This window comes from Ptychodera flava, chromosome 18, assembly GCF_041260155.1.
Source record: "Ptychodera flava strain L36383 chromosome 18, AS_Pfla_20210202, whole genome shotgun sequence".
Classification (NCBI taxonomy): Eukaryota; Metazoa; Hemichordata; class Enteropneusta; family Ptychoderidae; genus Ptychodera; species Ptychodera flava.
In genome coordinates this window covers 36,376,636-36,392,042 of record NC_091945.1, presented here as the reverse complement: position 1 = coordinate 36,392,042, position 15,407 = coordinate 36,376,636, and the positions used below count along the sequence as shown (strand labels likewise).

Genomic DNA, 15,407 nt, shown 5'->3' with positions numbered 1-15,407 from the left:
CGTATCAACGAATTTACCGATTACGAATCAAATCAACTGACAATGTATTGGATCAAATGAATCATGGAAATATATTCTTAGGGATAGATGTATCCTCGATCGATCGATCAATCCATTGATCAATCGATAGATCGACCGATTGATATATCGATGTACTGATATATCAATCGATCGATCTTTCTATCGACTGAATGATTGAATGAATTGATCGATTGCTTGACTAATAGAACGATTGTGTGTGTGTATATATATATATATATATATATATATATATATATCGATGGATAGATAGATCGATCGATTGATAGTGTATCAAATCAACCAATAATGTGCCAAAGAGAACAATAACGTATCAAAATAACCGATGACGTATTAAATCAACCAATTATGTATCAAGCCAACCAATAACCTAGCCAAGTCAAAGAGTAAAGATTCCAATCAACTGAAAATGCACCAAGTCAACAAATAAATTATCAAGCGACCGATAATGTATTGATAAATGGAAACTAATTGAATATTAATGAGTGTTGTATGTTTCGTTTTTATATATAGTCAATCAGTTACACCTTCAGAGTAACAATCGTGATATTACTCAGACATCACGAATCGAATTTCATCAATTGGGGAAATGCGAACTAATTAATAAATATTCCTGCAAGATGAATTCAAGATACAACACACATGTGAGTGTCTTTATCGACACACTTTATAAGTTGGTAGGACTTTGAAAAAAGTTTTCAACATGACCGATTATGAAATTTCGTTATGTACAACGTCAGTATATCAAAATGACAATAAGCTTACAATGTCACTCTCATTCTGGGACTGAATTACAGGTAAATCTGGACTCATTGTTCAACCAATGGAATTTTTTATAATCAGTATTTATTAATTTTGCAAATTACTCATGTAAGCAAGCCAAGTCAACAGATTTTGAAGACAACATATTGCTTTTTCATTCTTTTTTATCCTTTCTGTCCTGATTCACTTCAAGTCATATCTTATTTGAATTAGGATTACGAAGACATCGCAAAATTATTGAGTATTATATTATAGAGCTGATAGAAAAAACGCATAGGCCAATTAAAATAAAAAGTTTGTTTCTCATCCTCGCGCGCGTCAATTCAGACCCCCGCGTCAACCTTTTTTATGCTCATGAGGAAATAAAATTTTAAAAACCCGCAAAAATACGCGATGAATAACACAGTGCTGTATAAAACAGAACTGTAAACAAAATAACTGACACTATAACATTCCATTTAGAACTGTACACATACGTCACTGTTATATTAAATTGACAAAACTGTGCACTGCTGCACTAAAAGTCAACAGAACTGTAGCTATACAAAAATACTAAAGCAACACAGCTGTGCATATATTTCTGCGTGCATTCCTGTGTCATTTTCTATTTTTTGCGGGTTCTTGTTGGTTGAAGAATAAAAAAATTGAGGAGAAAAGAAACCCGCGTCACCGCATCATTTTTGCAATATGTGTAAGATGAGAAACAAGATTTTTATTTTTTTGGCCTTACCAGAGTTCACTCATACATTTATATTGCAAGTTCCTGCATATTAATCACTGATATGGTTACCCTTTTCAAATACACCCGATGGAGATTTTCAATAACACGAAAAATCGTCATTTGTACGAATGACTCATTAATGTTCTTTGGTTAATCACTAATACGCAGTCACTTCTATCGGTGACGTATACAATATATGTGCGAAATTTGCGATGTTGGCTGTCGGTGATTGCGGTACTTATACTATCTCTTTGAATTTTACCCAACTAGAACTAAACTGTACAGCTACATAGCGAGACTAGAAACAACTTCCCAAACCTATTCCAGTAGTTTAAACAACATTTAGATCAACTTAGTCGTTCGTACTACCATGAAAACAGTCCAAACACAATTTGCTGCAGAAATTTGTGACAATTAATGCTAAACGGAAAAAATAAAAAGAAGTAAAGAAAATTGCGTACGAGACAATGTGATAACAAATCCATCTATCTATTGACCAATTTATCGAACCGATCGATCGATCTATCGATTAATTCATCTATCTTGCTATCGAATTGATGAACCGTTTGTTCTATCGATCGATCTGCCAATTAATTTATCTATCGATCGATTGATCGATCGATCGACCCTCTATCAAACATCGATAGATAGATCAATCGATCTATCGATTGAGTGATCGATTTATTTATCGATATATTGCTCGACCTATTCCTCTATCTATCTATCTATCTATCTATCTATCTATCTATCTATCTATCTATCTATCTATCTATCTAATACTTATTTATCTATAAATCGATCGATCTATCGCTCCTAATTAATCGCTTAATCAGATATTATCAGTTAATTGATATGTTATTGGTTGTTTTGATGCGGTATTGGTTGACTTTTCTACGTTATCAGTTTATTTAATCCGTTATTGGTTCATTGATACGTTATGGTTAGGTAAAATTACTACGTTATCGGTAAATTTTTACTACGTTATCAGTTAGAAAAATTTACTAAGTTATCGGTTCGTTACTACGTTATCGGTTGATTTACTACGTTATCGGTAATTTTTTACTACGTTATCGGGTTTGATACGTTATCGGTTAGTTACTACGTTGTCGGTTGTAACATGGGTTCGCTCTAGATTTCAATTCATCAATGGAAGTGATAAGTCTACACGCTACTTCTTTGATCTAGAAAGACGAAAAAGCTCACGAAAAATGATGACCCCTTAAAAATTAATAAAAAATACTGAAGACCCAGTGATTATTCGTTCAACAGCGAGAGACTTTTACAAATCACTGTATACCCCTAATGAAATAGACTTAGATTGCCTCAATGAGATTTTGACAGACGTCCCAAAACTCTCAGATGAGACCAAACAAGCTCTTGATCAGCCATTTACCTTTGATGAGTTCACTAAAGCTGTGGGCTTACTTCGTAACAATAAATCACCTGGAATCGACGGAATTCCGTCGGTATTCTATATATGTGTCTGGAACGCGATAGGACGAGATGTATATGAAGTGTTCCTCGATTCCACTGTCGTGTCGCAGAGCATTGGTCACACTCTTGCCAAAGACTGGAGATAACGGTTTTCTCAAAAACTGGCGACCCGTTTCACTTCTGTGTGCTGACTATAAGATCTTCACCAAGACTCTGAGACTGAAATTTGCCCTTAATAAGATCATTCATGAAGATCAGACTTACTGCATTCCTGGTAGATCAATTTTTAATAATATTCACTGTATTCGTGACACTCTTTTCCATGCAAATGAACAGCAAAAGCCTCTCGCTATTGTGTCTCTCGATCAAGAAAAAGCCTTTGATAGAGTTCATCACGGTTATCTTTTTAACACTCTCCAAGCTTTTGGTTTCGGCTAAAGTTTTATACATTGTATTCAGCTTATCTATAATAATACGGAAAGTATTTTGAAGGTGAATCACGATCTTACAGCACCTTTTGCTTTCGGTCGTGGTATCCGTCAAGGATGTGCCCTGTCAGGGCAATTATACACTCTGTGCATTGAACCTCTCTTACATAAACTGCGGACAAGTGGTAGTCTACAGGGATTTACAGTGCCTGGTCCTGAGTCGAGGAAAAGATCCTCTCTGGATACACCGATGACATTAATATTTTTGTCACTTACAATCATGACTTTGAAGGTCTTTCACAAAGGTGTATGAAGGGGCTTCAAACGCCAAAATTAACTTTCAGAAATCAAAGGGTTTGTGGGCTGGAATTTGGCGTGAAAGACAAGATTCTCCTCTCAGCCTTGTTGGGAATAATAAGGGCTTGATATTTCTAGGTGTTTACTTGGATAATAATATGAACTACACTGCTAAAAATAGGTAAGGTCTATTAGAATCATTTGAACGGACTCTTAAAAGTGGAAACCATGTGCAAAGGCTATCTCATATTGGGGCATAGCTCTGATAATCAATAAAGTGGCAGTATCAAAACTATGGCATAAGATGTTATGTTCAATACCTCCAGATGGCTTAGTCAATAATATTCAAATACTCTTTGTTAATTTCTTTTGGCAAGGGAAGCATTGGCTCCTTCACGAAATATTGTGCTTGCTGGTTGATGAGGGAGGTCAAGCTCTTATCCATGTTCAATCAAAAGTCAATAGTTTCCGGATGATGTATATACATAAACTATTGTATGACAATTCAGATTACTCCCTGTATACGCAAATTACTTCCTAAGCAAGATTGCTGATCTCAATTATGGAATTACATGTTTGCTCTTAATTTACCGCCGACAGTAAATATCGATGTCAACATTCCTTCTTTCTATCAAAAGTTGATGAAAACCGGGAATTCACTTGATGCACAGCATTCTAATAATCACACCAATATTTAAGACAGTCGGTCTGAACCCTTGTTCTATAACCCACTGATTCTGCACCCTGTACAATAATGCCCTCTCTATTTTAAACATTTTGTACAAGGTAGTATTGTAACCATAGGTGACCTTCTCGATTTAGGTGGAAACGGAAGAAAAGTCTGCATGAAATACAGAGAAATGTGCCTATCTATTCAATAAGAATTTTGGAGAGAACAATTCAATTGATCTGGAACGCTATACCACATAAAAACTCAACTGGAACAATATTTTTGCAGGGAACGGTAACGATCCATGTGAACGAACACCCATTCATTTTAATATTTCAATACCAGATATTAATGTAGAATCTATCTCATTCAGTAAGTTCTGCAGAAAAGAGATTTACAGTTTATTTATCAAAAAGCTTTACTGCCAGAAATATTTAAATAGACTGCTAACGCCATTGCACGACCTACTGTCAATTCCAAATGACATTAAGAAAACTTTAACACGGCGTATTCAGAATCTCTCAGCAGACGTGACAGCGATGTCCAGCGGAGAGCTATACATGGCTGTTTGGTAACTGGTCGTTATCTGTGTTTGAGTAACCAGAGAGACAGTGCCGATTTTAAACACTGTGGAGAAACGGAGACATTGTTCCATCTTATACTTGACTCTCCAGCAATACAACCGTTACATGAGTACTTGAATCAGTGGCTACAGGAAATACTCAACACTGATATAATACATTTGACCTGGTACGTCATCGGAATGCCGAAAGGACAAACAGTTCATCGCGACCTACATCAGCTTTGTAACTATCTTATGGTCACAGCAAAAGTTTCAACTATACAATGCCGATTGGACGTTAAGTGCCACTTAATATGTTTAAACGACGCGTTCGCAGCAGAATCATCGTATATTTCAATTACCATAAAATGAATGGAAACATTGAAAATTTTAAGAACATTTGGTGTAACGACAATGTTATCTGTGAAGTGAACACTGACAATGAACTGTCTCTTAAGATATGAACACTGCTCTAGAAATACTGCTCCTCATTTTAAGAATGGACAATAGAACTGCATACCTAAAATCCTCAGCGCATATTGACAATGTCACTTGTATATACATTTATATCTACCTTAAAAACTAGGACGTAACTCAAGTGATTTGAGAAAATTTGACTGTTCATATTTTTATTGCAAATATTAAAGATTTTGTGAAACTCTCTCTCTCTCTCTCTCTCTCTCTCTCTCTCTCTCTCTCTCTCTCTCTCTCTCTCTCTCTCTCTCTCTCTCTCTCTGCGCATGTGGTGTAGGCACTGGTTATTGCAAAGGCTACATAATGTTATCAGAACAAGATTCAAGGACTTGTGTTAGGAGAAGCCGAGATATCAGAAATATGTCAACTACACATGTGTTATCGTTTACTGTCTTTATTTGGGGTCCGGTCTGCATTGCTTGGCTATGCCGGTTCTGTATACTCTTCAGACTACCCCGTCCGAAGAAACACATTATATAGGTCATGAAGCGACTGACTTCAGCGACAGGAAACTCATCGCCTGAATAAACGACAGGTAATGTATTCAGGCAACATATCCCGTTCTCTTCTAGCAAAGCAACGCAATACACACAAAGTATCCCGTCGAGCAATTCATGTTGAGATCTGAGTGCCTACTGCATGAGTTGCCTTGTTTAACATCACATTTACTTTTATTTCGCGGGGTAAGAAAACTGAAGACGAGTAGGTAAAAGAAAATCAAACAAACAAAAAACTCGTTCCATATTCTAGAAATGAAGGGACAGTTTCATTTGTACAAATGCAAGCAAATATATTCCAGTGTATAAATGTTGCATTTCAAAGTCGTTGCGTAGTGATATCACCGTGGGAAATATGTCTAACGATTGTAATCTGGCACTTTTGTAACACATTAACGTTTTTCAAACCATTAGAATTAGAAGTTCCGTTGTAATCTCCTATCCGCACTTACCACAATGAAAACACCTGCTCCAGAATCGGACTTTGGGCGTGACAACTTAAGAGAAGGGGCTTCCTGATATCCTTGACAACCAGTGTCAATTATTAAATTATGTAGGCCACCATGTTTGTAGACACCATTTTATGTAACCTCTTATGATGCAGAGGAATGTGTTCTTTCGTTAAATTTAACATAAATCTCCATGAGGCGTATTTTATGACAAGTCTAGCAAGAGAGTGGAGACAGATAATGCTCCAAACTTGTCTCCAAATGGTAACCACGTAAGTAAGCGCCATCTCGCATCCTTAGGCTGTTACCCCTATCACATGAATGGTTCGTCCCAATACGATTAAATATAGATGACTGCATTACCAATGATGCTGCAGAAAACACTAGAAAGCGCATTAGTTTCACTAGGTCGCTGCCCAGTAGAAGTGATCGGTTTCCCTGAATCACTAGAGATAGCTTGATAGAACGCGAGCTCAGTCACACAGCTCAAATATGGTAGAAAGCGACGGCTAACAAAATCCGTATCTTATAATTTAACTACAATAGGACACAAGTCCAGTTTGGAAATTTCAAAAAAAAGTGGAAACCTTATAAGCTTTTCACATATTAGATAAAAAACTTTTTAAAATTGTGTCGTCGAACCTTGAAGACTGATGTCATTCGAAATACTTTTGCTGGATTTGCTGGAACTCACGCTGGCACACAGACGAAGCAGCTAGACCCTGTCATCAGCTGTACACTGTAAAGGTGAGTGAAATGGTTAGGAATAGTTGCAAAGACATGGCGTCAACACATCATGCACATAGAGTCAGTATCTCAGAGAATATAACACTGAATCGATACTGGAGGTTGCTTCTTGTGACGTTTACTCGTACAGACTTAATTTTCGTTTTGTAAGATAGTACAGCATATCACAACGCATATCACGTTACTTCAGGATTTTTTAAAGTTTCATGTAGGTGGTACATTAATTTCAATTTGATTCTTGTTATTACACAAGAATTAAAATTCAAAACAGTGACGAGTGTCCATCCTGTATTACTTCTACCGGTGTTTTCGATATCCTTCGATTTCAATATTTTAACATTTATAGATACGATGTACGTAAAATTTATTTGATATTAAGGTCATATTATCCACCTCTGCTTTTCCTCTGTGAAATTTATTAATATTCAGCATACTTTCCGATACAGCTCATAATCACATAGTGTTCTCTCAGATCAGTAACGCTTGTTTTTGCATCTGGTGATCTTAATATTGTGTCAAACGATCTAAATTAAAGGAACATCGATTCAACATTATATTAATTTAATTTCCTTGTAATAACGATGTTTATCATTTTTGAACTGAAGACGGACGTTCTAACACATGTATAATGGTGACATTAGAATTGACACAGACACAAGCTGTGTTTACAACAACAAGTATACTGGACGTTATAAGTGTTTACAACACAAGGAGAAATTTAGTTGATCAAGAACAAATTTAAAATGGACAAAATTTCAAACGTTGAGCCTCGGGGACAGATATTCGGACTCTCAAATTTTATCAATACCTTTCTGATCTACAGCTTGTCTGGACTCATTTTGAACCTTAGTAAATAAAATTTTCACCGTCTTACGTTTTTGAAAATCGAAAGTTAAATTTTTTTCATAGAGTCAACACAGGGATGGCAGCCATTTTAAATTTCAAATATCGGTAAATGTAAGGCAATTTGTTTCTGAGGTACCAAAATTTGCACAGTGACCCCTATTTATACTGACGAAAGGGAATGGTTTAAAATTTTGTTAGGAAAGTTTTAGTACAAGTTTAAGACCTTCAATTTTGACATGCGAGTTACCCTAAACGACAAATCGTGTAAATGATTTAAATAGAATTGCATTCTGCTATTTTACCATTACTATCGTTGAATTTGTTTGATGATTTACAAAATCCACGGTGACTATCACAACGATCAAAGGAGTAACATTTCTTTTCCCACGCCCCTCGCGTATTTCCGGCTAGAGGACTTTACAAATTTTGATTTCCCAAACAGGTGGGTGGTACATCGTTGAACGAAAAATTTTGTTATCTCTTGAACGGGTAAATTGAATTGACTCATAAGAATTTTCGGCTCTGTAATTTATCTGCCATATCTGCCAAAATGTTCAAACGTGACGTGTTACATCTTCTCACGACGAATAGTCTTAAAAACAACTTGATCATTTTTGTTGATATGGATTCACTTGGACACTATATAAATACAGTAAATTGCTTAGAGTACGTCAGATACCTAGAATGGCAAGAATGAGTAGATTTGAACACCTTGACGTCATTTATTGCGCCGATGGTAAGGGGTTCACACTGATGGTAAGGGGTCACACTGATGGTAGGGGTCACACTGATGGTAAGGGGTCACACTGATGGTAAAGGGTCACACTGATGGTAAGGGGTTCACACTGATGGTAAGGGGTTCACACTGATGGTAGGGGGTTCACACTGATGGTAGGGGTTCACGCTGATGGTAAAGGGTTAACGCTGACGGTAGGGGTTCACGTTGATGGTTAGGGGTTAACACTGATGGTAAGGGGTTCACACTGATGGTAGGGGGTTCACGCTGATGGTAGGGGGTTCACGCTGATGGTAGGGGGTTCACGCTGATGGTAGGGGGTTAACGCTGATGGTAGGGGGTTAACGCTGATGGCAGGGGTTAACGCTGATGTCAGGGGGTTCATGCTGATGGTAGGGGGTTCATGCTGATAGTAGGGGTTCATGTGATGGTAGGGGGTTAACGCTGATGGCGGGGGTTCATGCTGTCTCTTTTACGTGTAGAATCACAGGGAATAGAGTAATCTTGTTGTTGTTGTTGTTGTTGTTGTTGTTGTTGTTGTTGTTATTGTTGTTGTTGATGATGGTGATGATGATGATGATGATGATGATGACGATAATAAAAAATATTAAAAAACAATGTGTCATTCCTTGCTGTTGTTTGTCGATGTTGTAGATAATTGTAAAAGAAAACTGTAATCGTCCTATAATAGGACAGGAGTGACGTTGGGCGACCTCCGTCGTTTTTTTGTCACGATTACAGTTTTCTTTTACAATTATCTACAACATCGACAAACAACAGCAAGGAATGACACATTGTTTTTTAATATACTTTATTATCGTCATCATCATCATCATCATCATCATCATCATCATCATCATCACCATCAACAACAACAATAACACAACAACAACAACAACAACAACAACAACAACAACAACAACAACATGATTACTCTATTCCCTGTGGTAGAATTAGTTGCGTAGTTTAAAAAACCTTTGGTCTTTCATGGTACATGTATGCTGTCTCTTCAACAGTTTTGAAGCGACTGGTGTTTTTAAGTTACGTGTAGAACTAGTTGAGAGTAGTTGAAAATAGCTACGTTGTGTCACGTTTACCTTTCTCTGATTTTAAACAGAGCAAGCATACATGCCGTGTAGAGCATAATGTCCTTTTCATTATATCGAACCGAAAAATATAAATCTTTAGGGTGACTTTGTATGCTGCAAGTCAGCAGATCTGAATTAACATGATTAAATATCATCAAATGTATTAACTGAGTGCATATATTGACGCATTGTTTATGATCAATGTCACATCAGAAAATATTAGTCATATCAATGAAAAATGCTACGTCAATTTCATCGGGTCTCTAAAGTTAACAAAAGCATTGTTCTTCTGTTCGTGAAATTATTTGAAATGAGTCGTAAGTGAATTTTCATAATTTAAAATGCATGAAAGTAACAAACTATGATTTTGAAATCAAACACAGAATCTCAATAATGCTCTTTCTTTAGGCGAAAATTTAGGCTTTAAATCGTGGACATAAGAACTTCATAAAAGGCAAAAATGTCATTTTCACCGAATAGAATACGATTTCCTATAGTCTACACAACTGGCGTAAGATATCTATATTCAGAATATCACACACATTAAAGGGAAACATTTGTGCGAATTCTTATTCACAAACAATGTATTTCGTGCACGATATCTAGATGCACCTCATCATCACGATATCTAGATGCACCTCATCATCACGATATCTAGATGCACCTCATCATCACGATATCTAGATGCACCTCATCATCACGATATCTAGATGCACCTCATCATCACGATATCTAGATGCACCTCATCATCACGATATCTAGCTGCACCTCATCATCACGATATCTAGATGCACCTCATCATCACGATATCTAGATGCACCTCATCATCACGATATCTAGCTGCATCTCATCATCACGATATCTAGATGCACCTCATCATCAGGTTATCTAGATGCACCTCATCATCACGATATCTAGATGCACCTCATCATCACGATATCTAGATGCACCTCATCATCACGATATCTAGATGCACTATATCTAGATGCACGTCATCATCACGATATATAGCTGCACCTCATCATCACGATATCTAGCTGCACCTCATCATCACGATATCTAGATGCACCTCATCATCACGATATCTAGATGCACCTCATCATCACGATATCTAGATGCACCTCTTCATCACGATATCTAGATGCACCTCATCATCACGATAACTAGCTGCACCTCATCATCGCGATATCTAGATGCACCTCATCATCGCGATATCTAGCTGCACCTCATCATCACGATATCTAGATGCACCTCATCATCACGATATCTAGATGCACCTCATCATCGCGATATCTAGCTGCACCTCATCATCACGATATCTAGATGCACCTCATCATCGCGATATCTAGATGCACCTCATCATCGCGATATCTAGCTGCACCTCATCATCACGATATCTAGATGCACCTCATCATCACGATATCTAGATGCACCTCATCATCACGATATCTAGATGCATCTCATCATCACGATATCTAGCTGCATCTCATCATCACGATATCTAGATGCACCTCATCATCAGGTTATCTAGCTGCACCTCATCATCACGATATCTAGATGCACCTCATCATCACGATATCTAGATGCACCTCATCATCACGATATCTAGATGCACCTCATCATCAGGTTATCTAGCTGCACCTCATCATCATGATATCTAGATGCACCTCATCATCACGATATCTAGATGCACCTCATCATCACGATATCTAGATGCACCTCTTCATCACGATATCTAGCTGCACCTCATCATCACCGCACCTCATCATCACGATATCTAGCTGCACCTCATCATCACGATATCTAGCTGCACCTCATCATCACGATATCTAGCTGCACCTCATCATCACGATATCTAGATGCACCTCATCATCACGATATCTAGATGCACCTCATCATCACGATATCTAGCTGCATCTCATCATCACGATATCTAGCTGCATCTCATCATCACGATATCTAGATGCATCTCATCATCACGATATCTAGATGCACCTCATCATCACGATATCTAGATGCACATCATCATCAGGTTATCTAGATGCACCTCATCATCACGATATCTAGATGCACTATATCTAGATGCACGTCATCATCACGATATCTAGATGCACCTCATCAACACGATATCTAGCTGCATCTCATCATCACGATATCTAGATGCACCTCATCATCACGATATCTAGATGCACCTCATCATCACGATAACTAGCTGCACCTCATCATCACGATATCTAGCTGCACCTCATCATCACGATATCTAGATGCACCTCATCATCACGATATCTAGATGCACCTCATCATTACGATATCAAGATGCACCTCATCATCACGATATCAAGATGCACCTCATCATCACGATATCTAGATGCACCTCATCATCATGATATCAAGATGCACCTCATCATCACGATATCTAGATGCACCTCATCATCACGATATCTAGATGCACCTCATCATCACGATATCAAGATGCACCTCATCATCACGATATCTAGATGCACCTCATCATCACGATATCTAGCTGCACCTCATCATCACCGCACCTCATCATCACGATATCTAGCTGCACCTCATCATCACGATATCTAGCTGCATCTCATCATCACGATATCTAGCTGCACCTCATCATCACGATATCTAGATGCACCTCATCATCACGATATCTAGATGCACCTCATCATCACGATATCTAGATGCACCTCATCATCACGATATCTAGCTGCACCTCATCATCACCGCACCTCATCATCACGATATCTAGCTGCACCTCATCATCACGATATCTAGCTGCATCTCATCATCACGATATCTAGATGCACCTCATCATCACGATATCTAGATGCACCTCATCATCACGATATCTAGATGCACCTCATCATCACGATATCTAGATGCACCTCATCATCACGATATCTAGATGCACCTCATCATCACGATATCTAGATGCACCTCATCATCACGATATCTAGATGCACCTCATCATCATAGCTGCAACATTTAAATTATACAATGTAGATTATGACAGACATATTTGAACTTTCATCAATCACCATGGTACCTTGGATACAGTGTTTGTATTGGTCGTTTGGTCCCATACGACCTTTGAGCGCAGTTTCGACGACTGTCTCCCTTTAAAGACAACGCGTTCTTAAACAAACATACAGTTGATTGGATCTGTTTATATAAAATCAGAACGATAATTGACAATATAAGCAAACGAGGGACTCAGATTCGTTAAAGTAAACACGATAACAACCGAAAGATATCAACACATTTACCCCTGTCACTGTTTGTCAAAGTTCAAAATATCGCAAGGACGCCAAGGTAACTTTCATGAATCTTTAATGATAACAGTTCGTTGTCAGTCGACATGCGGCACGTAATGGCTACTTACTCATATTGTTCTTGTTAATGCAAATTGCGTTAGGTTGATTTACTTCAAAGATATCTAATGGTTGTCACGTTCATACCATTGTAGTCATGAAATTCACCTGCCCTTAACACGAATAGGTTACGTTTTGCACCGGCGGGTTAAAAGCCATAATTTCCTTGCATTGCCCATTGATAAATGGCGGTAATTCGTTGATTTAAATGTCGTCTATACAAAGTGATCAGTGATTTCATTGAAAGCCTATGGAAAGGGTTAAAATCGGTCAAGCATTCATCAAGATAGCCATCAAAAGAAATGTTTAACTTCCGAGTGCAGCTGCGAGCATTTTCACTCAATGTCGCATAACGAAAATATTTTTGAATAAATGCTCCGCTCATTGTTTCTTCATTCAACCATAAGAAGTACTTTTATTCTATTTTTATCTCTCTACATGTTCGTAACTCTGTAACGTCTTTGGTTACGAATCGCGATTGAATACTGTGAAGTCTTCAGTCGCACCTGTTTTTTAATCTCTAATTCCCAGAAGAAAAGAGTGGAACACTCCACTCTCTCTCCTTATGTTTTGGTAACATTACAAGATACTTGATTGTATTTTATTGCAGGTCTTTGATTGCGTATAATATTGTACATCTCCATGGCAATGGAAGAAAATTCTGATGTAAAATCGAAAGAGAAGAAAGATTTGCTGAGTAAGCAATCGCGAGAGATTCTTCACATTAAGGCCAACATTCTCGAAAATGAAATGGAAAGGAAGAGACAATTTCTCAACGATCGTTTTCTCGCAGAGAAGGAGAGACTTCAAGAGAGATGCCGCGAGATCTCGCAAGATCTTTACCAGTTGAGACTGGAGAAAACGAGAGCTCTAGAAAATGCTAAACAAGCGGAAGAAGTTGAAAAGATTATGCAAAGAAAGAAGAAATCGCGGAGGAAGAAGTTACAGATCATATCCAGAGAGGAAAGAGAAAAGAGGCGACAAGAAGAAATCAAGAAACGTGTTCAAGAACGTTTACCAAAATCGATTAGAAAATATGTAAATAGGATGATTCGACATCGAAGGCAAACTTATGACATTACTAGCCCTACATTGTCATCGTCATCAAGCAGTTCAAGTGAAGAAAGTGGTGATGAAGAATTCGGATTTAGACGGACCCCTTTCATGGGCAAAAATGTTTCAAAACTGCGACTGAAACACAGGCAAATATCACCTGTTCCAGCCAACATGTTGAAAATCCCAAAAAGTTACGAACGCCAACCACGTCTTCCGACAAAAGATGTGAACGATAAGACACACGTGGTTTTTGGTACGTCGAGACAACCCGTGTATCGGCAGTTTCCCAACAACAATTGGCAGCGGCAGGATCGATGGTACAGTCTATCGGAACGTACAGTGACGTATGACCTTGAACCAGGTATTCACATATCAACAAGCAGACGAAAAGAAGACAGCCAGAGGATCTATAACATCTACAATGAGAAACTCACCATAGAATCGAGAAAATCCGTCAAACAACCAATATGCAATCCTCCTCTCGGTTGGCCGCTGGGTCGACAGAGCGTGAATCAACTACAGGAGGGAGAAGGGCCAGTAAAGATCAGACAACGAAGCGCCCCTGTCTCAGGAATTAAGAACAAAGTACATCCTCAAGTAGTGGCGACTAGTAATTCCTCGTCTGACGAGAGTTTTCCGGATGATGCGAGCTACGGGAGCGACTATCAGGTTGAGCTGAGTACAATGCTCACATTACCTCGAATCACCGTGACAACGCCCGCCATCCGTGGATCTAGAACCAGCGCAGATAATCCATACAGAAGACAGTCGTACAGAAAGAAGGCCCTGCTACCACCAAGGATCCTTAAAAACCCACCAAACACACCAGATATTTTACCCAATTATGCGCTTCATGAATGTCGTTATCTTAGGATCACGCCTTTGTCCAACAGCAACGATGAATTAAAAATATGTTAATTTGCAAGTTTTGTGACGGGGATAAAAATTATCAGAGCAGATATAATTTATACATCCTATTACCCTTTACGGAACTCTTATTACTAAATATTTCACGAGAGCGCAAGATCAATAAGAATATTTGACATTTGATGTACCTGAAGTGGATATGATATTATCAGCTGGCATTGTAAAGAACTGACGCCCATGCACCCGTTGAGTTCAAATCTCGACGTAAGCTCCATGTAGAGAGAAAGAAGAAAGCTTGTCTCTCTTTAGACACTGTACGGTGCTGAGTCCAAGTAGGAAGAGAATTTG

General features: G+C 38.2%; 1 protein-coding gene across 1 annotated transcript; it reads left to right on the top strand.

Moving 5' to 3' along the window:
• The first annotated feature begins 6,948 nt into the window (after positions 1–6,948).
• LOC139117493 (uncharacterized) lies at positions 6,949–15,262 on the top strand. Its single transcript, XM_070680644.1, has 2 exons — positions 6,949–7,080; positions 13,747–15,262. The coding sequence occupies exon 2, from the start codon at positions 13,779–13,781 to the stop codon at positions 15,108–15,110; it is 1,332 nt and encodes a 443-aa protein (XP_070536745.1). The 5' UTR covers positions 6,949–7,080; positions 13,747–13,778; the 3' UTR covers positions 15,111–15,262.
• Positions 15,263–15,407: the final 145 nt, after the last annotated feature.